Source organism: Pinus tabuliformis, chromosome Q, assembly GCF_031772625.1.
Source record: "Pinus tabuliformis cultivar Carrire ecotype Pingquan chromosome Q, CPIR1, whole genome shotgun sequence".
NCBI lineage: Eukaryota > Viridiplantae > Streptophyta > Pinopsida > Pinales > Pinaceae > Pinus > Pinus tabuliformis.
Window position 1 is genome coordinate 1,156,758,117 of NC_142296.1, and position 24,948 is coordinate 1,156,783,064.

The following is a 24,948-nucleotide window of genomic DNA, read 5'->3' on the forward strand; positions in this document are numbered from 1 at the left end:
ACATCAACCTAGTTTGATTAGTAGGTGTAAGCTTGAGATACTGTGCATAAGACTGTGCCTTCAGTTTCTCATTTCTCATCTTGATTTCCTTGAACCTGTCCTTTATGTCCTTATCTTTATCAGCAGGCCTACCAAATGAGGAGACTTCTACACTGAGCTGCCTTTCTAACATTTGAGTGTGTGAGGTAGATGGCTCCTATGTTTCTCCAGATGGAGTTGTGCCCCTGCTCATGTCAAACTCAGTATTAGTTACTTCTGTTGAGCCTTCTGTGTCTTCCTATTCTGAAATAGGATTGAGCCTTGGCCTTTTGCTCTAGCTGCCTTCATACTGCACATTGGATGTGTCCATGCTTGAAGTGGAGGCTCCCTCTCTATTCCTCTTGGGATTCTTTTCCTCATTCTGAGGAGTCTGCAAAACTGTAGGGGTACTCATGGTTGCTTCTTGCTGTGGTACCTGCAGGAATGAGTTTTCATCAAGCTGTCTCTCTAGATCAATCAAGGTATTTTCAACATTTACCTTTGTATTATCCCTGTCTATGAGAGTGTTCTCCAACCACTCAAATTGATTGGCATATCTTTCTATCTCTGGTATGGGGTGATGAATGTAAGGCCCCAATTTGACCTTTTGTCTAAGTTTGGTCATAAACCCTTGAGGGTCATATCTCCACATGAAACTGTTTTGGAACTTCATTTGTTGCAGAATCAGATCTACTTCCTGCCTTGCTTCTCTAGAATTGCAAATGAAAGGGCCTAATTGATTTTTAACTTTGAACTGGGTTCTTTTCTTGGCTGAGACAAAATTGACTTCATCAGAGTTCATTATTTTCCTATAATACTTTAGAACAAATAACCTCATGGGGAGGTATTTGGGGAGTTTGTATGGGGCTAGCTGGCAACCATAGATTCTTATTTCAGTGTGGTTTTGGTAAAGGTACCAATCTCCCACCTTACTTTGCTTGGATAATTGGAGGACTCTTTTGATATCTTGGCTTATTCTGGGTGGAGGACTTCCTGTCAACATGGTCTTGACAGGATGAACAAAAGATTCAATGAAGTCTGTATAAGTGTATGGTGATGAATACTTGTGAAACAATGGTGTCCAAAATATGACAGACCTAGGCCGGCCTCTACTGTCCAACTTCTGGAGGGTGAAAGGAAATCTGTCTGACTAATAATATAAAAACATATGGTATAGTACAGATGAGTATTTGAATACTCGCTCAATGTGCATTCTAGTAAACTATTCATGCATTCTCTCAGCTATGAACTGGCCATAATTGTACAAAGTAGCAAGAGGCTTTCCTGGGGTGAAAATGGAAATGAAGGCTAGGACGATCTCATCAACAAATTCATCAGTGGTACAACCCAAAATACATGATATCATAGTCACAATATGCTTGCCCCTTTCAGAGAAAATGGCAGAAACATATGGAGGGGCATCTTTAGGAATGTGTTGTTCTTCTACAATGAAAGATTGGAACATTTGGGCCAGTCTAGAGGGAGTCAGCTTGGTGTACAGGTCTAACAAATCCCCAATGGAGACTAGGGTCAGGTTTGGACCTGGTTGGACTTGCAACATCTCATTAACTGATTCAGCTGTGATAATAAACAAGATTTTCTGGTCAGGGGACATTATAGCTCTTTGACTGGGAATGTAACAGGCATGGCACGTATGGACAATTTCAAGAAAGATATGTACTTGGGGAAACTGGTATTTGGGCAAATTGGAGTCCCAAAGGCCAATGTCATCAGACTGGTTCAGATATCTATCTTTACTCAAACAATGAATTTTGAACAGGACCTCATATGCACTTGTATCTCTGATTCAAAAAGCCCTGTCCACCAGGGGGAGGTGGTCTAGGTCCAAATGGGGAGTTGTGATAGGTCTAACATCTATGGCGACAGGGGCAGCCATCATTCAGTTCTTGTGGATTTGAATTTGGGTTTCACAGGTTTATTTAGAGGTTTTGATGGAAACTAGAAGCTTTCAGAAGGGTTTGGACAGAGACTTTTAAACTTAAAGCAATTTCAATTAATTTTACTTAATTAAAGCACTCCACAGACTGAACATTTTCAAATTGAAAGGGTTGTCTGGTAAATTCACCTTCAAATACCTCGAATTGGGTGAATTAGCTTCAAATTCGAGGTTCACGGCTATTGCAGAAGTTTGAATGACTCTGGTGCGGATTGAGAGGTTGATAGGGGTCTCTGCAGCATCTTCATGAGTGAATTTGGAGTTCAATTGGTAAATTCAGTGTTCACAGGTGTCGCACTAGTTTGCAAAGGTTTACATAGAAAATGGGCGAAAAAAGGCGAAAAAGGGCTTCATAGGCTTTTTATTGAGCAATGGTCACTTTTTGACGGGTAATTTTACACATGAACAGTGGGCGGTTTTTCGGGTTTGGCAGGGAGGCGGTTTCTCAAACCATCGCACCGCTTTTGTGGAGGAAGTGGTATTTAGGAGGGGTCACCCGATTTACTCCGTCGCTCAACACGTAGCAGTTGGTGGGTCGGGGAAACCCACCTTATCGAGTGGGTAAAGGTCGGTCGTCAAGTGAAGCTGATATGGCTATGGACCGTCAGATGAGGGGGATGATGATCGAATGACAGTCGGGTGAGGGAGGTGCGCGGGTGATAAGAGCATGGTTTTTTTGGGGGGGCAGGGTTTTAATCCTTGGCGGTTTGGGATTAATTAAGACTTAATCATGGGTTAAAACGATCGGGCGGGGTTTAATGACGGGATTTATCTGTTTTGTCGGGATATGGGGTAAATTATATAGTTTATATTAAAACTAAGGGTTGGGATATTTATATAGGGGATTTATTTAATATACGGGAAAATGTATATCAGGAATTATATAATTAAGTTAAAAATTAATATGAAATGAGCGGAGTGAGCATACCCTTAGCATAAATGTAAAATTTGCACATTTTATTTACATACATTTCATACTTAGGATAAAGCACTTTTGTGGGTTTTTTGAGTGAAATGGAATTTTAACTTGGGGCTACCTATTTTTCATAGGCAAATTTTTAACCTTATGAAAAGGGGTTTTATTAGGGTAATGAGGGGAAATGAATTTTATGAAGGGAATTCTAACACTTGATGTCGATAAGTCATTAAGCCAAGGGTCCAGTCCCACCAAAAGTCAAAGAAATGCTTTGAGCCTTTATGAATTGAAGGATTTAAATACTAGAACTTACTTGTGGATAGGGAAATTAGTAAGTAAATGGGTGATAAGAATGAAGGGGAGTTAATTAAATGAACTTGTAAACCATTGTTTTTGCCTTCTTAACCACTCATGCATATTGAAACAAATAATCAAGCATGATAAATGTGCTTTTATCCAATCAACTTTATAGTTCAGCAACCTTTCTTCTACTTACCCATTACTTACCCTACCATTTTTTTATTCATTTTATTTGGGTGCATTTAGGCTAGCAAACCCTTATCATTCATTTTTCTTTTGAAATGTAAACTATCTAATTCTAACCTTATATCATCCAAGGGCTCAGATTAAATTGATGAGCTCCTTTTATTTTCTCTACCTATCTAATGATCTGTCAAGATTAAACTGTTTGGTCAGATTTTATTCTCTAACTATAAACATAAAATTCAAAGCATGAAATAGCCAATTTTAAACAATTTGACAACCATGGGTTGTGGCATGTATGACAAGCTGCACAAAACCATTAGTTTAAAACAGTAAATCAGTAAAATAGCAATGGCATTTAGACTTGCACACTTTCATGATCTATTTTTGTTTTTGGGGTTCATATTTTATCATTTTTTTATTTTTCCTTATTCTTTTTGTCCTTTGATGTTTATTTTAGGACATACCCTCTTTACATTTTTTTTATTTTTAATATGGAAAACATTTGAAGAAAGCAAAGGTATGTACAACATTACAAGGCTCAAACTTAGCCAATTCAAAATTATGAATCCTATCACTATAGGACTCTAACAGATTGACTATAGGAAAAAGATAAATTCTAGATTTGGGTTATTGAAGAAAATCATTTTAAATCTAGAATCATATATTTCTTAGCAATTAAATTTCATAGCTCTTCATGGTATTTAATTGCTAGAATATCTTGCATGATAAAGTTTTGGGCATTTACATTTAATCGTTCATGATCGTCACTTTCATCACATTTATAAATTGCTCTGGATAACTTGTTTTCATTTAGTTTATGGTTAATTGAATATTAAGGCACTGGTCTAAAATCATTTCTATCTTGAGGTTGCATTTGTCTTAATTGTTTGATCTATCCATCTTAGTTAACCAGGACTTGTTCTATATTCTGCAAGTTGTTCATCCTTAAGTCTCCTAGACCCTGTGTTCCATAGGCTATCCTCATTCATTCACCCTAGGGACTACCCCACTTGACTTGTCTAGGAGATAGTCTAAATGGAGTAAGGATAAGACTGACAACCCTTACTCTGAGCGTTGTCGCGGTGTTTGTGCGACAACACCCGACAAACATATGGTCACTTCGCTTTTTGATAGCACCATTGTAAGTCCAAAGGATGCAAGTTAAAGCCTTGTAGGCCATGTGAGATTTGGTATTAAGGTATTCTATTTTGAAATATGTAGCTATAGTCGGTTTTCATAATTAAAGTTTTCGCCCTCCAAGTATATATGTTATGATAAATGCAAATGTGGTTTTCATGTAGGCTTCAAAAGGGGGGATTTCAATTTTTGAAATTTAAATTTTTGGCACCAAAATGATCAAGTCAGCCAAGCATGAAGTGACACCCATTCGACCTCATCCAAGACTATAAATATACCACTCTTTCTCCTCCTCTTGGTAATTCAGATGACTCACACATTGTATATTTTGTTCATCTAAGCGAAGGAGACAAAAGACAAGAAGGTCGAATTTGACCAAACAGTCTAGCATTTGATTGAGCTTCTTCTTTCTCTCTTTTTGACCTCGCACGTGTGGATTCTCTCTCTGTTTGACCTTGCACGTGTGGAAGACAGGTTGAAATTCTTTTGGGCAAATCATAGGGCATCAAACTGAGTTTCTAAGGTGAAGAAGAAGGCCGAAATTTGGCCTAGCAGAACAAACTTAACCAAATCCTCTAGGAAGCAATTTTACTTGAAAAGAAGAGAGTTTGACTAGGATTTTGATGCTCGTCTATTTGACTTTATTTTTGACTGGAAAGATGAAATGTATCTCTTGTTGAATTGAATAATTTCTCTAAGAAAAGGGTTGTTGGGTTTTTCCCTAGAAGAGGGTTTTCCCAAGTACAATTTGTGTTTTCTTTGTGCATCATTATTTTATTGTGATCTCTACTGTCCTACTATTTTTTCTATAGTTGAATTTCTGAAGTATAATTGCTTAATAATAAATTGGAAGTGTTAAAAAGAATATCAATATCATTAGAAGTAATTATCAGTTTCAGGAATTTGTGCTTGTATCTATTGCACTTGTAAAATCAACATGGGATCAAAGCCTTGGTGAAGGGAAGAGAGCATTGAGATCACTTTTAAAATTGCCTACTTCTGCAAATTTAATTCTTGGACCAGATCTTTGACCATGGGTTCTTCTACTAAGGCTGAGAACAAATTGGAAGGTGCTAAAAATTTCATGGCATGGAAAACAAGGACTGATCTCATCCATGAAGAAAATGATGTTATGGACTATGTGAAGGGCAAGGTAATAGAACCTGAAGATAATGAAGGAAAAGCAAGGTACAGGAACTCTGAAATCATAGTTAAGAGGATTCCTGTTGAATCCATCAGATATCACTTGATTACATATATTTCGGGGATGGACACTTCAAAGTAGATGTATGATGCTCTTGTATGTTTGTATAACATCAACAACACTGATCAGAAAATGAGTTTGAGAAACCAACATCGTAATGTTCATATGACTAGAGATGATACGGTGGCATCCTACTTCATGAGGATCTCTCGATTGAGAGATCAACTCAAGGCTATTGATGAAAACATTGAAGTGACAAATCTTGTGACTACAGCTCTTAATGGTCTACCGTCTACCTGACTCATGGGATGCATTTGCATCTAGCATTTGTGGTAGAACAGAAATTCCTAAGTTCAATCAGCTATGGACCTCATGTACTTAAGAAGAATCTAGACTAATATCAAAAGGGAATATTCAAAGACCTCAATATGGTCAATCTCAAGCATTTACAGCTCATGCAAAAAATGGTATAGGAAGAAGGAATTTTGGAAGATTTCAAAAAAGAAATTCAGGAAGAAAACCTGCTCCCAATCACGATCAAAAGAAGAAAGATTTGTCAAATATTCAATGTTTTCGTTGCCACAAGTTTGGTCATTATAAAAATAAATGCACCAAAAGGAACGATGATAAAAAAGGAAAGGGAAGCAGCATGTTTCTACAACAACCATTGATAATGAACATCCAAATCAAAAGAAATTCAAGAATGAAAATGAAGAAAATTTCGTTTTATTTTCTGCTCTTTCAGGTACTATTGCTGATAACAGTGATATCTTGTTAGTAGATAGTGGTGCCTCCAGACCTATGACAGGTAATCGCAATAGTCGCACAAAATTGGAAGAGAAGAGGTCATCAGTAAAGGTGGAGCTTTGTGACAATGGCAAGTATGAAGTCAAAGGTGTTGGGTCAACATTCTTCCAGTGGTAGTCAAGAGGAAATATTTTAAATGATGTATTGTATGTTCCATTGAAAAAGAACTTAGTCTCTACTTCATTTATTGAAGACAAATGATATAAAGTTGCATTTGTTGATGGACAGGTTCCTGTATGGAAGAATGGCTCAAGCATAGATTCTGCTGAGTGATTGGTGTTTGAGAAGTCAACCAACACCGGAAGCTTGAAAACAAATGGCTCAAGAAATTAAGATTATGCATTCAAGACACCAAATCATAGAAGAGCATTCAAAAGAGGAGAGCAGAAAAGCCTTGGATATCCTCAAGGGTGAGACACATTTAGGATATCATCAACTTACACACCCAGGTATACAGCACATTTTATGGTTATTACTATGCATGTTCTAACTATGGACATAAGGCTGGAGATTGCACGGAATATAGTAGGAGTAATGATAGGAGTCTTCATTGAACTTTAGATCTGTGCACGGCCAACATTCTGAAAAGTCCTTGCAAAAGTCGGACTATTTTCTGAAGTGGAGACTAAGGCTCTCTTGTAGCCCAGTAAAGCAGACTAAAGCTGTCCAAAATTTATTTTGAGGTTTCGTTCCTTTTGAGGATTTCGTAAGGCACTTGTAGCCCTATCAGGGCTTGATCAAATCCATAATTGCAGACCTAGAAGGCTACAAAATATCAGATTGAGGTCTCCATTCTGAAACAACTTCAATGTTCGAAATCTCTTCATAGTACCTGTGGTTTGATCCTTGACATCTTGAACTGTAATCTGAGCTTTGGAGTTGACATCATTTGTAGGGATGCATGTATGATCGTTGAGAAATCCTATTGCTATTCAAGCTTGAAACCAGTTCAGACCTTTGATGACAGATGACATTCTGATTAAGAATTTTTTGTGTATTTATCTGGCCTATTCCTTGAAGCAATTTGCAACTTGATGACATAATATTGAGATCTGTAACAAATGAATTAAATGTATTTCTCCAAGAGCGGTTGCTGATCTCGGGTCCCTGGCATTGTTGAGGCAGATGTTTGTATGGACAAACCATTGGGAACTTATCCCCTGAAGTATATATATATATATTTGGGAAACTAAAGACCAGATCTGAATATGATACTATTGGAACGTGTGAAAGTAGCTCGTGTCTACCTTGGCATCACTTTGATTAAGTTCATGTGTCTGGCATCCTTCGTCCAAGTCCATGTCAGGAGTTGTTGAAAGCATTCATTGGATTTCTTGATGTGGTTGAATTGTATTTTGCACTCACACAGTGGACACACAAACATTTCCCAAAATCATAAATTCCAAGCTATTGACTTGGATGGGCATTTGCAGATTTCTTATTACATAGATTGGCACTTCTATGAGTTGGAGCTAAGGGGTTGGAGTTCAGATGGGATTACCTTCATCAGGGTCTTGAGGCAAATGCAAATCTGATGTGTATAACTCTGAGTATTTGCCAGTCCACACATAGTACGAAGAAATAAGCAGAGCTGCTATGAATTGACACAGATGACTTTCAGCCATAACTGATTGGTGTAATCTGATGCGGAAGTTGATACTTGAATCAAGTTAGGATATGATGGTGTGAATGAGATAGATCAAAGTTGCAATTTCAAATGAGACTCAAATCATTGTTAGTGCATGATGTATTCTGTGGCATTGAAGGAAAGCACGAAAATGATTTCTGGGAAAGTCGATTAGAATGTGTTGGTTCCTACATCTAGCAAATAGAGTTGGCATGTTGAGAGTGATTTGTCTGACAAGTAGCCTCCTGTAGCAGAACCTTGAGATGGACCTATGCTTATGGTAAGACTACTGTGTGAGGTGTGATATAATTTACTTTGCATACATCTAAGTTCTAACAAAACAGGGTTGCGAACTGGTTGCTGAAGATTGTAGATCAGGGTTGTGTAGTTGGTTTGTTAATGTTGAACAAAAGGAGTGAGGACAGTGTTGATGCTGACATTGCTTATTGGGGTGATCACAATCTTTGACATTATTGTTGGGCAGTAAGCATGGATTCCTGATTTGTTTTGTGAAGCAAAGTTATTTATGCTACTAGGGTTTGGTAACCTAAAAGTATGTATGCTGAGTAGAGACAAGTAAAGATAATCAAAGGCCTTTCATCTTGTGTCTATGACTAGCCTTCATTACAGATAGATATTAATGCTGATAGTGAGACATTATTTGGAGTCAGCTTAAAAGGGGACTACAGTACAGGGCCGTTGGTAGTAGTGGTAGTGAGAATGGAGAGTGGTAGCAGTAGTAGTGGCAGTAAGAGTGGACAGTGGTAGCAGCAGCAGTAGCAGTGAGAGTAGACAGTGGTAGCAGCAGCAGTGGCAGTGAGAGTGGACAGTGGTAGCAGTAGTAGAAGCAGGAGTCGCAGTGGACAACAACATCAGTTAATGTCCCTGACTCCTTGGTACGAGAACCCAAACTTACTTAGGGAGCAATTGCTTCCTTCCAGCCTTGCTGGTAAAACCCTTGGGGAGTCTTGTACTTCCTTCCAATTCATCTGGTAAATTTGTATGTAAACCATACATAACAAAGCTTGTTGAGCAAAATTTCCTATGTACTAATTCTATGTGATGTGATCCTATCTTGTGTTTGATTAGTAGCTTTGAATGTTTGAAAGAAACTAACCAATTGTGAAGATTAAGGGAAACACTGATTCACCCCCTTCTCAGTATTTCCAACAGCTGGAAATTACATTTTATTTGTAGATTTAAGTTGTTGAGCTGTTTTTTATTATCATTAATTTCTTTCCAAAGTTACGAATAACTTATTTGACTCAATAATAAATAATTTTACGTGATTCAAAAGCCCAAAAAGGTTTCTTTAATGGCCAATGGCTCTAATGACTAAGTATAAATCCTAGAAGTCCTCAATGGGGACTTTTACCTAAAACATGATGACCCAAGCATAAAACCCATGCTTTAATAAGTCATAATAATAATAATAATAAATTTCGTTTTCTTTCTTTTGATAAATACATTCATTATGACTCAAATACAATTTATGAAGACCGAACCTAGTTAAATTCTTCAACACGAAAGGCCTAGAACATTGACAAATCAGCCTTATAGAAGAAACAAGTGGGAGCAATCTTCAAGAAGAGGAAAACCGCAACTACGGAAGAGTTTTTGGGAGGAGAAACAAGGCGCTGAAATAGACTGACATCAGCCCTAACCAGGCCAAAACCTAGAGCAGAAAAGTCAGAGCTAGAAAGGTATGAATTTGATTTGTTTCATGTTGATTTTCTGCTAGAGGATAGATCCATCTTGGACAGACTTGTATTGGGCATCTTGTAGTTGTTGGAGGGCAACAAGTAGGTGCTCAAAGTAGCCATAGATCAGTTGCCAAGAAGGACATTGACAGCTGGAAGGAAGGGTGAAGATTTGTGTAAGCTCAGGATTGATTCTTGAAGAACAAAGGAAGGAGATCAAGGGAGTCGATTACATCAGTCCAGGTTCATTGTTGGAAAAGGACATCTTGCAATGATAGGTGGCAGCCTTTCGGCCCAAAGTTTGTCTTCATTAGAGCAGCACAGGAAGGCATTAGAGGAAATAAGTCCCAAAGGAGTTGAGGAGTAGCAATGGGCAGTTGAGAGTTGTTCACAAATGTAGTTGTGAGCAACTCAACAGGAGTCTGTGTTGATGTGTTAAAATTGGCAACTAGGGCCAAACTCCATGTGGCTCATCTTATTTATGGAAGTTGATATTTTTCTTGGATTCCTCTCGTCGAGAGGTGAAAGATTGATCTAAAGATCATCCGATTCCAACAAGTATTCATGGAGATATGAATTTATTTGCGTTATGGGACAGTTCGTCAAGGTCGGCCAACAACCAAATTGCCCCCACTTGTGCTCAACGTTTTAGCATAAATAGAGGTGCCTTGAAGGTCATTTGCACACACACTTCTTGTGATCTCTTCCTCTCCACTTGTCTTGGGTTTTGGTGGGAGGAGAGATCCTAAGAAGACAATGCTGCCCTAATGGAGATGATGCCCTAAAACACAGTCATGGAGATGATGCCCTAAAACGCAGTAACGGAGATGATGCCCTAAAATGCAGTCATGGAGATGACGCCCTAAAACGCAGTCATGGAGATGCCCTAAACGCAGGTCTAGAAGAGATCTACAACGCTGATCTATGAGGCCCTAAATCAGTTGTCACAATGTGCCCTAGCAGCAGACTTATGACAAGATCTATGGTGCATAAAGAGCTTTGTTTTGGCCACAGAAGAGAGAAGCCTAGCAAAGGTGATGTCCTAAAACGCAGTCATGGAGATGATGCCCGAAAACGCAGTCATGAAGATGCCCTAAACGCAGGTCTAGAAGAGACCTACAATGTTGATCTATGAGGCCCTAAATCAGTTGTCACAATCTGCCCTAGCAGCAGACTTATGACAAGATCTGTGGTGCATAAAGAGCTTTGTTTTGGCGGCAGAAGAGAGAAGCCCAGCGAAGGTGAAGGAAGCAATAGTTTATGCCTCCTTCTAGACTATTTGGAAACCGAGTTACTACAGGCAGGAGGCCGAGGTCATGATGGGAAATTCTGGGCAGAAATAAAAGAAACCTCACAAGTGAACAGGTTGAGTTTCCTTGGGTAATTACAGGTAGGAAGGGAGGCTTGTTTTGGAGGCTAAGATGTATTAGGCCCTCCAAAACAAGGTCACATATTCCTGTAGCAGCAGCGAAGGAAAGGGAGCCTTGTTGAGGGTTTCTGAAGTGTTTTTGTAGGCAGCATGATGCCCTAGACAGGGTCGAGCAAGTGTAGTAGGCAGCCGCATTGAAGAAGGACAAACCTAGGTGGTTTGTGGAGCAACTTGTGCATGGAATGATGGGTATTCTCTCTGGTTGATGAGCTGAAGAATTAAGGGGACTATTGTAGCTGGAAGAAGGGCTGAGAATGACTGTTTGGATGCCCTAACCCGTGATCTAATGCTATACCAGTATGCACAAGTTCCAGGTATGTATTTGATATGTTGTTGCCTATGTGTGAAAGTTGGTAGGACTGTCCTGATGGCCTAACCAGTCCATGATGAAGGCTGCCCAATTTGCTGCAGCAAATAGAGAATCCCCTAAACAGTGAACTAATGCAAAACATGATAAGATGTGACAGCATTGCTATAAGGTGCAGCATGATGTTGAATGCTGTTGCATAATGATGGGCATCGTGATGAAGTGTAGTGTAGCATGTTGTGTGCAACACTTGGCAACAAAGTGCAGCATGGTGATAATAAATGCTACAATGAAATGCAACATGATATGCACAGTGAGGTACAGCATGATGCAGCACAGGTAGGTGCAGCAAGAAGATTAGGTACAGCATGAAGATTGGGTGCAGCAAGAAGATTAGGTACAGCATGAAGATTGGGTGTAGCACAGGTAGGTGCAACAAGAAGATTAGGTACAACATGAAGATTGGGTGCAGCACAGTAAGGTGCAGTACAGTGAGGTGCAGCATGGTGATGGAGTCACCTTGCATCAGTGGAAGCAGTTTGCTCAAATCAACTTCCTCATATGCCATCTTCCTAGAGAAGATCTCTGCTCTTATTTAGATAATTCAAAAGGTTGACTTCTAATATATATGTACTATCTCTCTCTTTGTTGAACTATTGAAAAACATATAAGAAGAATTGATCAAGGGTTTCCCCACATTGGGGTTTGTCCCTGGCTAGCACCACATCCTGTGTCCTCTTGTCTTGGCTTGTTTTCTGTGATTTATGTTTATGTTCTACCTGCATTTTATTAACATGCTAAATGTGATTGCTAATCTGGAATTGATATTGAGCTAATATGGAAAATTGAAGTAAATTTGCTATCAGCATAGAACATACCTAAAATTAACATGATGCGTTGATGGACTAACGATCAACTAGAGAGAAAAATGGAGTCGTGTTCAGTGACCTAAACGACTTGGTATATTGATAGAGGCAGTTGCTGTAGATTGGGAGTACAAGGACCAGTAGTTGTGGTCAGGGTATTTAGGAGTTGTGATGGTGTGCAACATCAGCTAGATGATCAGTGTATCTTGTTCTGGTATTCTTGTATTAGTGGATGTATGAGGGCCATTATCCCTAGTATGAGAGCCCTCAACTATTGTATTATCAATTTGTTAATATAACAAAGTTGGGTAGTTAAAAATTGTAAAATGTTGTCTATATTTGTGTATGTGTTGATTTACTGTTGTAAATTGTTCCACTGTGCAAAGTAATTTGTTGTGATACTTGGATTGCTAGTGTCAGTGATTGTAAGATTCTAACCTAGACTCCAATATCGTGGAAAAACAATAGTATAGTCAATTTTGACTAGTGTGGATTGATCTGTACAACCAAGTTTGACCAGGCCACACATGTTGAAGATTTAACCGAGTTTGACTAAGTTTGACCACAGACTATTTGACCAATTTTGACCGGACCATTTGACTAGTTGACTACAAATTGTTTGACTAGCACTAACCATAGGTTTGCACATGCGAGTTTGACCGCAAGTCGCACGTGCAAGGATTTGACCACATAAAGTTGACTTTTGTCTAGTTTGACCAGCATTGACTAGCAGCAGTTTCTCTAGGTTTGACTAGTGATTTGACTTGAAATATTAGCACATATTTCTAGACAAATTTTTTATTTGTAAAACTTGCTAAACAGACAATTTCTCCTCAAGAAAAGATTGTTGGCTTTTCTCCCATGGTTGGGTTTCCCCAGGGTAAACATAATGTCTATTGTGCATAGTTGTCTTTCTATGATCTTTATTGTTTCCATTGCATTTACAATTGATATTCTATGTGTAATTACTCAATGATATCAATGACATTAGAAATACAAGTCATTAGGAAGTAATAATCAAATTAGAAAATTGTATTCTACTGTACATGCTATAGAATTTCAAGAAGTGGCTGAAGGACAACCCTATTAGGTATTTCCAATCCCTAAGGGGAAGTAACATTTCCTCATTCCACTGTTCAATCGATAGGTGTTAGTGAATAATGATGGCAATGGAGGGGAGATGACTTCATGGCCAAGTGACATTGCCAAAGGGACTAGCATGATGGGGAATCCACATCCTAAGTGTATAGATGTGAGGAGGAAGCAATCATGGATGATTGAGTTACAAACTTGGCTTTTGTTTTTCCACCCCTCTTGTGCACCTTTTACTTTTGCTTGACTTTTCTTTGTATCACTACTCGTAGCTCAAAAGGTTAGAGCTTGTTTTTAATGATGTGTAGTAGTTGTATTACCCCTTAAAGATGAGGAAACTCATTTCCCATTGGGTTGGGACATGCAAGGGTTCCTTTTATTATGTAAAGGAGAAACACATGCTTAGTAACCGGGTGATGACCGTAATGAGTGAGGTAGAGCTCATGCTAGGCTTTTGCCCACGTGTTAATGTGTATGTCCTGGCCATCTTTCACATTTTGATATTCCTTTTGTTTTATTTTGTAGCCATGATATGCTCTTTTCATTTTCTTTTAGTTGCATCAACCTCCTAGGGAAAAGTTACGGGCCCTACCCAGGTATGTGGATGTATGGGTGCCAAATCCAAGAGAACCAATGGTCAGTTGAACTCGAAGAATGGAGGTGGAACATGGGTTTCTAATGTAAGATGGAAAGTGATAACTATGAAATAGGGACAGATGGAACACACTATCTCAATCAAGGCTTCTCAAGTAGTACCCCTCCTACACCCATTGGGCCATTAAGGGAGGTCCCATTGAACTAGGATTGAAAATTAACCCCCCATTTAAGGTGAGGGAACAACATCACGGTTGAAAACCCTCTTTCTTCAAAGTCACCCCATAATCTATATCAAAAGCCCAAATATAAACAAGCATAAGCACCTGATTGCAAACTGAATAAAGTACGTTTTGATCGGAAACCCACCTTCGTCCATGTGTTCTTGCCGGATGGGTGAGAAAGTATATGACTGATGCAGGTGGCAGAGATAAAATGGCATGTCATAATCTAGTAGTGGTTGTCAAGGGCTGCATGGCTGGCAGGCTGGGTGTGCAGAATGGGAGAAAAAATTCTCCTATGGGGTCACCCACTTTGGTGGGTAACATGGATATTATCTTCAATTAACACCATAAACAATAGATTTGATTTACAGATTCAAGGTGGATGTTAATGTCAATATTCCATTGGATGTAATGTCAATATTTCATTGGATGTAATTGATTTATACTCCTATTATTTATTGCTGAAATTTACATGTATGGAGCATCACATTAACATATCATTTACATGTTAAATCCTTTAACTTCACAAGTCTTATCTTTACTTGGATTTAGTTCATGTGTTCATATATCTTAGCTTAAATCCAAATATCACAACTTGTTAATAATTATATATCATATTTACGTTCAAGTCTAAGGCTCTCCTTTTGACATAACTTTTGTAGACTCGGTTTCCTTTTATCATTCAATATTTAGGGATACAACCCTTGGCATTAAGAGTGCCAGCCAAAGGGAAGGAGAATTATTCTGTGAGAATGGCACTTCTTCTAGACTTACCTCAAGGTTGCATCTGTGGATTGGGACTTTTTCTGCATATATGCCAGTTGAAGAAATGCCAAAATCAACTTTTATCCATGCTAGTGTGTAGATCTCTTTAAGCCCCCTAAAAATCATGTTTGACATTTTATATTTTCAACTTTAGATAAAATTGTTAAGGTCTTTCAAATTTATGGGCTGGAAAACATCAAAAGAATCCTCAAAATTGCCCAATTTGATACAGGTCACTACAATAGGTGCATAATTTGGGATTTCCAGATGCAGAGGGATTAGCAAAAGACCTACAGTTGCACAAACACAATAAAAACACCAGATACAACACAAGGTTACTACGTCAGCAAAATCCAATTGTTGTTTGCGTGGTTCCCAAATATACATCGGAACTCAATATGTTGCAGCCCAAAATGCAAGTTGCTACCTAATATTTTGCAGAACAAATGCAGGTTGCCCTATCTTCAAGTCAAAATTTTCCTCAGAATAGGTTGTTCTCACAAAAACAGAGAGCGGTTCTCTTTCAACTGGAATTCTCGGCAGTATTAAAATTTCACTATTTAATGGTGAGTGTACACTTATAGGGAAAGTCCGCTATGTAAGATCAAGAAAAAATACATAATGTGCAATGCCTGCAGCCAACAACAATGAGATGAAGGGAAAATTATCAAACTGGCTTGAAATGAGGGATTCTACATAATATTTATACTATCTGGGCAAAGAGTATATACCTAGCTTGGTTTCCATAAATTATGCCAAGGCTAGCTTGACATAACACTAACCAACCTTGATGTACCACATAATTTGGGAATTGTTGACCTTTATTTTTCTCCAAATAAGGGTCAACTTAACCTTAAAGGTAACCATGTCTTTACCATAATAATTTTCTTTTCCCTTTCAACAAAACTATCTGTTATTATCTAAAAATAACATTTACACCAATATATATCAATTATTCACTCTTCTTTCTTCTTCCAAAAGACATGACATAGCAATATCATTTTGTGAATATTGAATATCTGACAAATTCAACATGAGAGACATGAATAACGAACTTGTAATGTAAGGGCATAAAAAACATTGTTGTTCCAATTAGCTGTTAAAACCAAATCCAGAAAACAATTGCTTGAGATATCAAAAGAATGAGATTGGAATAGAAGGCAAAGAAAGAAGTTTAAATATACTAACTTTTTATCTAGTGGCCACCAAACCTTTATCCTATGCCCAACCAACTCCTCTCCAATTTCCTTATCACGTTTTCGAGAAGCACTCTACAAAACAAAAGATCAAAAGCATCACAACATAGCTCACACCAACGTTATTAGAGAATGGTGCCCAAAGAATCCCTCGAGCCTATATTAAATTTACCACATGGCATCAAACAATCAAATTGAACCAGCACAATGATCCACTATTGGAATAGCTTTGGCATAAACCACTTGTATATATCACTTGACTTTAGCAATGAATGCCCTATTAATAAATCATAAGTAAAGAAACAAAACAAACAATATCAGCGACATATGCTAGGGAAAACAATAAATATAACAACATAGTAGAGAAAGCTGAAACACTATCCTTCTAGCAAGTCTTTCTTTTTTGTAGAAAAGAAGATATGCATCTATTTTAATGTTGACTCCTACATGTCGAACTATTTTTAATAATGACTCCTCAAAGCTTAATTTAGGGGAAACATTGAATTTTAAAGTCAACTTAGCTGATTAGGTGGCAGAAGAATCGATATTAAGGCATTTATATGCAGAGATAATACTAAGATGTTCATTATTCTTCCATATGTCAAGGCCTACATGTTAGCCCATTGATATACTTCTTGAAGCAAATATCCTTACTTTGCGAGTATTATAAGATGTATTTCAAACATAAAACAAAGAACAAAAAAACAATGAATCAAAATGTATTTTCACCATGCTCCAATATCAACTTATCATTGTTTCTTATATTTGGCTTTTTCCATGTAGCATGAATTCTAGTATACCATAGTTTCATTATGTATTGTTTACTTAAGACTTGTCTATTCCAAAGTACTATGTATATAGCTAATAATATCTTTCAAGTTGACATAAATTATAGGGCACCAACATAATATGCTAATGGTACATGGCCCCAAGGGTGTCGTGTCTGTATCCTATGTGTTGAACATATGGTAAATAGGGCATGTATCCAACACCAGTTTGGAAAGTGTCTTAAAACAGGACACATGTCAAACATGTGCCCAAATGTGGCCTGACATGTCTAACACATGTTCGTGGAAAAGAGACCTGTGTGACCTCTTAAGGGATTTTTTCAATATTTTTCTCTTTCAATTGTAGTAAAGGTGATGTCATGGTCTCTCATTGTGCATGGTGAGGGGAAAATCAAGATTTGAAGGGGTTACAAATGCTTTGAAGGTGCATTACCAAACCAAATTTGTTTTGCAGTGAAGGTGATGTCATGGTCTGTCATTGTGCATGTTGAGCGGAAAATCAAGATTTGAAGGGGTTACAAATGCTTTGAAGGTGCATTACCAAACCAAATTTGTAAAGGGACACTAGTAAAGGTCAATCAAAAGGGAGGAATGCCACTGTTTGCTAGCTGCTCCCCTCCCTCAAGTACATCCCTCTTTGCTAGTGTTCCATCTACTACAAGTGGAGCTGCAACTACGACTTCCACAGCTGCAAAAAAACTCCATTGTAGTGAGAAAACAACCTCAAGAAAAGAATTATTAGTTGTGGAAGTATGTAACAAGATAGCAAGGGCCATGGGAAAAGTTTGTTGGGGGGATGGAATGTTCTTTCGGCATGTAATTTGAGCAAATTTGAATACAAAAGCACCTAAAACCAAGTTAAGAGCCATTTGTTAGCCCTTAATTGTGGACGTGGCACGTAAAGCAGTAAGTGCTACCAAACTAACCAAAAAAAATAGAAAGGAAGGGTGATATTGGCTTGGGAAGTTGGCAAGTAGGAAAAACAAAAATGAGGATCCTTTTCCATTCTTGAGGAATCCATCTAGTGAATGTGGGAGTGGAAACAATTCAACCGGTGAGAAAGAGACCAGCTCCAACTTGTAGTCCAATGGACAAGATCTTTCAAAAAGAGAAGCAAGAAGAAGTTGGTCTTACCATTGGGTTTATTTCTATCTCAACTTCATTTAATTTAATGCTACATGGCCTCCTTTGTTCATTGAGATGTGCCAACCTCTAATTGAACAGGCTCCAAGTTCCAAACAGTTATATGCCTCCTAGCTCAAAGAAGTTTAGACTTGTTGGTTAAAGCAAAGAAAGTGAATAAAATACAAGAGTCTATTAAATTATCTTGGCCCTCATCCAATGCCAATATGTTTCTAATGGATGGACAGATGCAACACCCCATCTACCTGTCAATTTTATATTGTGTTCCCTAAATGGACCAATCTTCTTGAAAGTTAAGTTGCACGAAACGCTGAAACATTTTGGAGTTTCCGAAACAGGTACATTTAGAAAAGTCACCTCCCAAAAATGGAAAGGTCACAAGAAGCCATCCTCAAGCTCTAGAAGTCAGAGAAAGCCATGTGAAGGTCTAAGGAAGTCCTTGGAGGCTAAAAGAAGATCAGACATGTGGCAGCAACAACTGTAGGAAGGCTGAAAATTTCAGGTATGCAGTGGAGGCTGAAATTCTGCAGCTGGGGGTCGAAGTTGTGCTACTGGAAGACATTTCACTGGGTTTGTCTTGGACAAGGAAAGCACATCATCCGGAAAGGTCAGACTTGTCTTAGAGGGTATTCGTCTTGCTCTAGAGGTCTTGGATTTGTCAATTGAAGGATCTATAAGGAAGAGAACAGATTTACGGGTTTTCCTCCCAAGTGGAGAGGTTTTGACCCTTTGCAGCCTATATTTTGTGTTCTTGTTCTTTTTGTTTTTGGTAGTTGTTTGATGATATACAAACATAATAATAAACGGAGAAGCTAATAAGTAAGAAAAAGTAAAAATACATCACAAGCAATTATCAAAGAAAGAGAAATCACTCTGATCACTGTCTTATAGATTTCTCAACATGGTATCAAAGCTAAGGTTGGTTGAGGGCATTATCAAGATCTCTACTACATTGAAGAATTTTCTCAAGAAGTGTTCAAAGGTGGCAAGTCATCTCAAGAACGGTATCAAAGAAGTATGGAATCTCCTATTTTCTCAAAATAAGGAAGTAACCAAGATAAAGAACGAAAGACTCTTCTAAGAACTCATTGGCACATTTCAAGATGAGAGTATTTGGGTGATTGATAGTGGAGCATCAAGACACATGATTGGTCATCACAAGCAACTAAAAACGTTATCGAAAGGAAAGTCTTCTTACTTTGTAGAACTTGGTGATAATAAGAGCTATCCCGTGAGAGGAATTGGATCAACCTCGATGGAGTTGGAGAATGGAGGAAGTATTCATCTCAACAACATCCTATTTGTTCTAGGTTTGCATAAGAACTTACTTTCCATTTCAAGTCTAGAAGATAAAGGTGATAGAGTGGCCTTCATTGATGGAAAAGTTGTCGTATGGGGTAAAAACTCAAGTATAGAAAATGCTAGAGTGATTGGAATTCGTGAAGAAAGACTTTACAGGTTGCTATCTCCACTTGCTCAAGCTCTAGTTCACATTGAAATCAGCCCATGTTCACTTTGGCATATAAGATTCGCTCATCTCCATTTCAAAATCCTTCCAGCCCTAAATGCAATAGTAAATGGAATCCCCGAACTAAAGGAGGATCACGAAGGAGTATGCAAGGGATGTGCATTGGGTAAGAACACGAAGAGACCATTTGGAAGTAGTGCTTCGCAGTCAAAAGAAATCTTGGATCTTATTCATTCCGATGTTTGTGGTCCTATGACTCCTAAATCTCTTGTAGGTCATCTATATTATGTCACATTTATAGAAGACCATTCAAGGAAAGCTTGGGTTTACTTAATGAAACCCAAGGATGAAGTATTTACCGAATTTCAAGAATTCATAGTTGAAGTAGAGAACCTTACAAAAAGAAGAATCAAGATATTAAGGTCCGACAATGGAGGAGAATACACATCTAAGGAAATCATCACTTTCTGTAAGGAGTCTGGAATTAAGAGGGAGCTGAGAGTCCCATATAATCCTGAACGAAATGGAGTTGTCAAACGAAAGAATCAATCCATTGCAGAAACTGTAAAAGCAATGTTACATGATCAAGATTTATCGAAATTTTTGTGCGGAGAAGCTACAAAGACAGTGGTATACATACAAAATCGAAGTCCCCACAGGTCACTGGATAACAAAAATCCTGAAGAAGTGTTCACTGTGAAGAAACCAACCATGGATCACCTCCAAATTTTTGGTTGTCCTGCCTATATTCATATACCTAAGGACAAGAGAAAGAAGTTGGATCCATCAAGCATGAAGGGAACATTTGTTGGATACAACAACTTTTCTAAGGCCTATAGGATCGACATAAAAGGACACCAAATAGAAGTCAGCCGAGATGTGATATTTGACGAAAGTATTGAATTCAAGAAATCAAAGGATCTCCCTATGGACTTTGATGATGAAGAACTTCTTGTACTCGAAGAATTTACTAAGTAAGAAAAAGAATCAAATCATGAAGATGAAGGTCCTAGTGACCTATACAACCTGTGGCTATCCTCTACTCTAGAAAAAGACCTAACAAGTTGAAGTCTACACTTCTAGATGCAGAAGCTCAAGGTACATTTAGGGAAAGCAAGAAGCCCAAACAATATTATGGATATGCAGCCTACATGAAAAAACTAATAGAAGCAGAGCCATCCACTTTTGAAGAAGTTGCCAATCACCAAGAATGGAAAGATGCCATGAATAAAGAATATCAATCTATAATGAAGAATGGAGTTTGGGATATCGTACCTAGGCTTGAAGACAAATCTATGGTAACTTCCTGGTGGCTCTACAAGATCAAACATGCAGCAAATGGAAGTGTTGATAAATATAAGGCAAGAATTGTGGCTAGGGGCTTCTCTCAACAAGGAGGCATCGACTATGAAGAGACATTTGCTCCAACAACAAGATATACTAATATTCATTCGTTGGTCTCTTTGGCAACATCGATGGGATGGAACATCCACCAAATGGATGTCAAGGTTGCATTCTTGAATGGCACAATTGATGAGGAAGTCCATATTGAACAACCCTTGGGATTTGAAGTTAAAGACAGAAAGGCATATGTTTGCAAATTGAAGAAGGCATTATATGGACTCAAGCAAGCACCAAGGGCATGGTATGCTAGGATGCATGCATACCTACAGAGATTAGACTTCACAAATAGTTCTGCTGATTCGAACCTCTATATTAAGGTTGTGAAGGGAGAGTCGATAATCATTCTTCTGTATGTGGATGATCTTCTCTTGACAAGTGTGGAAGGTCGAATTGAAGAATGTAAGAGGCAACTAGCAGCAAAATTTGACATGAAGGATCTGGGGCTGATGCACTACTATTTGGGATTGGAAGTCTGGCAAGGACCTGATGAGATCTATCTAGGTCAAGGGAAGTATGTGATCAAGATGTTAAAGAAGTTTGACATGATGGATTGCAAACCAATGACAACCCCTATGATCACAAACTTGAAGAGACTAAGGAGTTTTGAATCTAGCCCAGTGGATCCTACCAGGTACAATTGATTGGCTCACTAATGTACTTGGTGAATACTCGACCAGACATATGTTTTGCAGTAAATGTTCTCCGTCAATTCCAAGTGGAGCCAAAGCATGATCACTGGATAGCAACAAAATATATACTGAGATATCTGCAAGGAACTATCCACTACTGCCTAAAATATGACAGGAGGAATGATGTCCACTTGATTGGATATACAGATTCTGACTGGGGAGGCAGTGAGCAAGATGGAAGGAGCACTATAGGAGGATGTTTCAGTTTGGGACCCTCCATGATCTCATGGATGAGCAGAAACCAAGATACAGTTGCTTTGAGTAGTGTTGAGGCTAAGTATATTTCAGCTTGTGAAGTAAGTAGAGAAGCGGTCTAGTTCAGGAAGCTACTATCTAACCTATTTGAAGGACCAATGGACCCTACAGTGATACATTGTGATAACACCAGTTGTATACGATTGTCTGAAGACCCTGTTTTTCATGGAAAGACAAAGCATATCAACAATGAGTATCACTACATTCGGAAGCTAGTACAAGATGGTGTGTTGAAGCTACAATATATCTCCACCGATGAGCAGGTAGTTGTTGATTTGGGGTAGCATCGGATGTGCTCTAGCCACAAAAATTGGTGGAGAGGCTAAAACACATGAGATCTCCAATACTCAGAAATGGTTTAGGCAGATTCTAAACAATTTGGGAGATATTAAAACAATTAATATTTTTAATGAGTCCCTATGTCTAAACTTAGGGAAAATAAAATATTAATGTGAATTACTATAAAATTGTGTTAGAAGGGTCCAAAAGTCATGGATCAAGCCAGAGTTAATCTTAGCTGTTGATTAGGGACTTAATCTCGGCCGTTGAATTGTCAATGAAAAAAGTATAAGAGGAGGCTTGACGGTCACTTGGAGAATACACCGAGTTGATCAAGAATTCAATTTTCTAGGGCAAGGCTTGCAGAGAAAATTGAAGAAGTGATCATAGTTGCAGCTGAGGGGTAGTGAATACAGAAGCAAAGAGGCAGAGAGGGTACCGGGAGCATCAGCACAGAAGCCAGGAGAGAGGGATGCAGAGCCAGCTAGAGGCCACGCAAAGCCAATCAGGGCCCACGCAGAGCCAATCAGGGCCCACGCAGAGGCAACCAAGAGTTGCGCAATGCTAGAGAGAGCCAGTGTGGGTGACGCAGAGGCTTTAGATGTTGACACAGTGCCTCCAGAGGCTGACACAGGGCGAGTTGGGGTGACGTTGGGCCAGAGAGGCGACGTAGTCCCTAGAGGCAGACGTTGGAGATTTCGTGGGGAAGATTGGAGCTGAGAGCTGTGGGATTGTTCATTCGAGGTTTTAGCCAAAATATCTATCTCCAACTGAGAGGTACTACTGCCAAGATCATTCTCTATTGGGTGATCCGGTTTGGCACCCAGATTGTATTCTAAAACTGCTTAATAATAAAAGCCTCAAATAGTTGCATGGTTTTCCCGAATTGGGTTTTTCCGGGGACATTAGTCCAAAAACAACTGGCACTTGTGTGCTTGTTTTTCCTTTAGTTGATGATCTGTAATGTGTTGAGCATGTACTTGTACTTATTTTCAGTATTTACATGGTAAATAACTTGTTAATTAAACAGAACAAGTAGGCAGAAATAAATCAGGAAGTACATGAAGGATTTCTAATAGTTACTTTAGACTTAGAAATTCCAACAGTAGCTGACATATTGACAAAATCTCTTCCCCATAAGAAACTTGTATATTTGAGAGACAAACTTGGTTTGGTTAATGTATCCTCATTGGTTGAGAGGGAGAGATAGGCACATCATTCTTGGCTTCACTTGGGAAGACAGAATGGAGGATTGGGTAAGCATCTAGCATCCGATACTCTTTGAGGATGCGGGAGGACATCCAAGATAAGAGTAGTCGTGGACTGATATTCTTTGAGGACTAGCTATCCAAGATAAGAATAGTCCAAAGAAGGTCATACTCTATGAACACCCTGGTGGTGTATGTACCTTGAGAGAAAATGATGATGGTGTCTATAAATCATTGGTCTCGCCAGTATTGTCCTTTCATCTTGTGGAGAGATTGAGTTGTTAGTCAAGGCCTTGCTATATAATAATGTTGGTTGATATGATGCTATACAGATGGGTTACCAATCTGAATCTTCTTATGAGATCTCTTTAGATTGAGAATGTCCATGGACCATTTATGAATACCTCTTTTTGACCACTCCACGTCAACTACCCAATAGCAGTGTACATATTCGCAAGAAGATTCCATCATGCTTGGGTAGTGAAGATTATTGAGATTTCATCATCATCTTCAGTCATCATTTTGTAAAAGTTGTAAATCCATTCTGTAAGTTTATAATGTAAATGATCCTAGTAAAACCATCTATGTATGTAACAACCTAAGTAATCCTACTTTTTTTATGATGATTTCTATCCTAGGAGGTTTTTTGTCTCACCGATTCATGTGTGTTTCTAAACACGGATGATCGACAGAGTTTTTCCCTCCAACCTCATCCCAAAGCTAGGGTGGATTTTGTCGTCAAAATCTTAAGTCCTAGTGTTCTAGTCGAGTCTTTTGTAGAAGTAATTTAGGAGTAATTTAAGCTAATTGGCTAAATTGTTTTATTAAAAATTACTTGGTCTACTAGATCATATTGAGTCGTGGAAATGGGGTTTTATAAATGATGGTTTATAACGAGCGGGTGTTCCCCCTTCACGTATTAATTGTAATATCTTGACGTAAAAAATATTTTAGTGCATGGTCCCTTATACTTAGATACCATGGCTAAATTATTTGAGGGTTGGAAAAATCATTAATCCCCTCATGAGTCGATTAATTAAATTTTCGAGCAAATATAAATTATAATTATAAGCCAGAAATTTAATTAATTTGTGTCCTAGAAAAAATTAATTCTCCAAATTAAAAAATTCGTGGGTTCTAGAAAAATTAATTTTTTGAGGTCCCCAGCCAAGGGAATATTGAAAATTTCAAGAGATTTTGGACCTTTGGGCCTTGGTAGTTAAGTCAAAGTCAATTTTTTGAGGAAATCAACTCAAAATAGTTAATTTTGAGTTGATTAAAATTCAATTAAATGAAAATTTCGAATTCCCTCAAAAATAAAATAATTTCAACGGAGGAGATTAAAAGATAATTAAATCCTTTTCAACGGTTAAGATTACTTTGACAAGG

General features: G+C 38.3%; 1 protein-coding gene across 1 annotated transcript in view; it reads right to left on the bottom strand.

Annotated features, from left to right (window-relative positions):
• Positions 1–24,948, bottom strand: part of LOC149223750 (sister chromatid cohesion protein PDS5 homolog A-like) — a 328,487-nt gene that overhangs the window by 53,306 nt on the left and 250,233 nt on the right. The window contains exon 28 of the mRNA XM_089387987.1: positions 16,318–16,400. Coding sequence (XP_089244113.1) covers positions 16,318–16,400 — 83 coding nt within the window. The remainder of the gene's footprint in view (positions 1–16,317; positions 16,401–24,948) is intronic.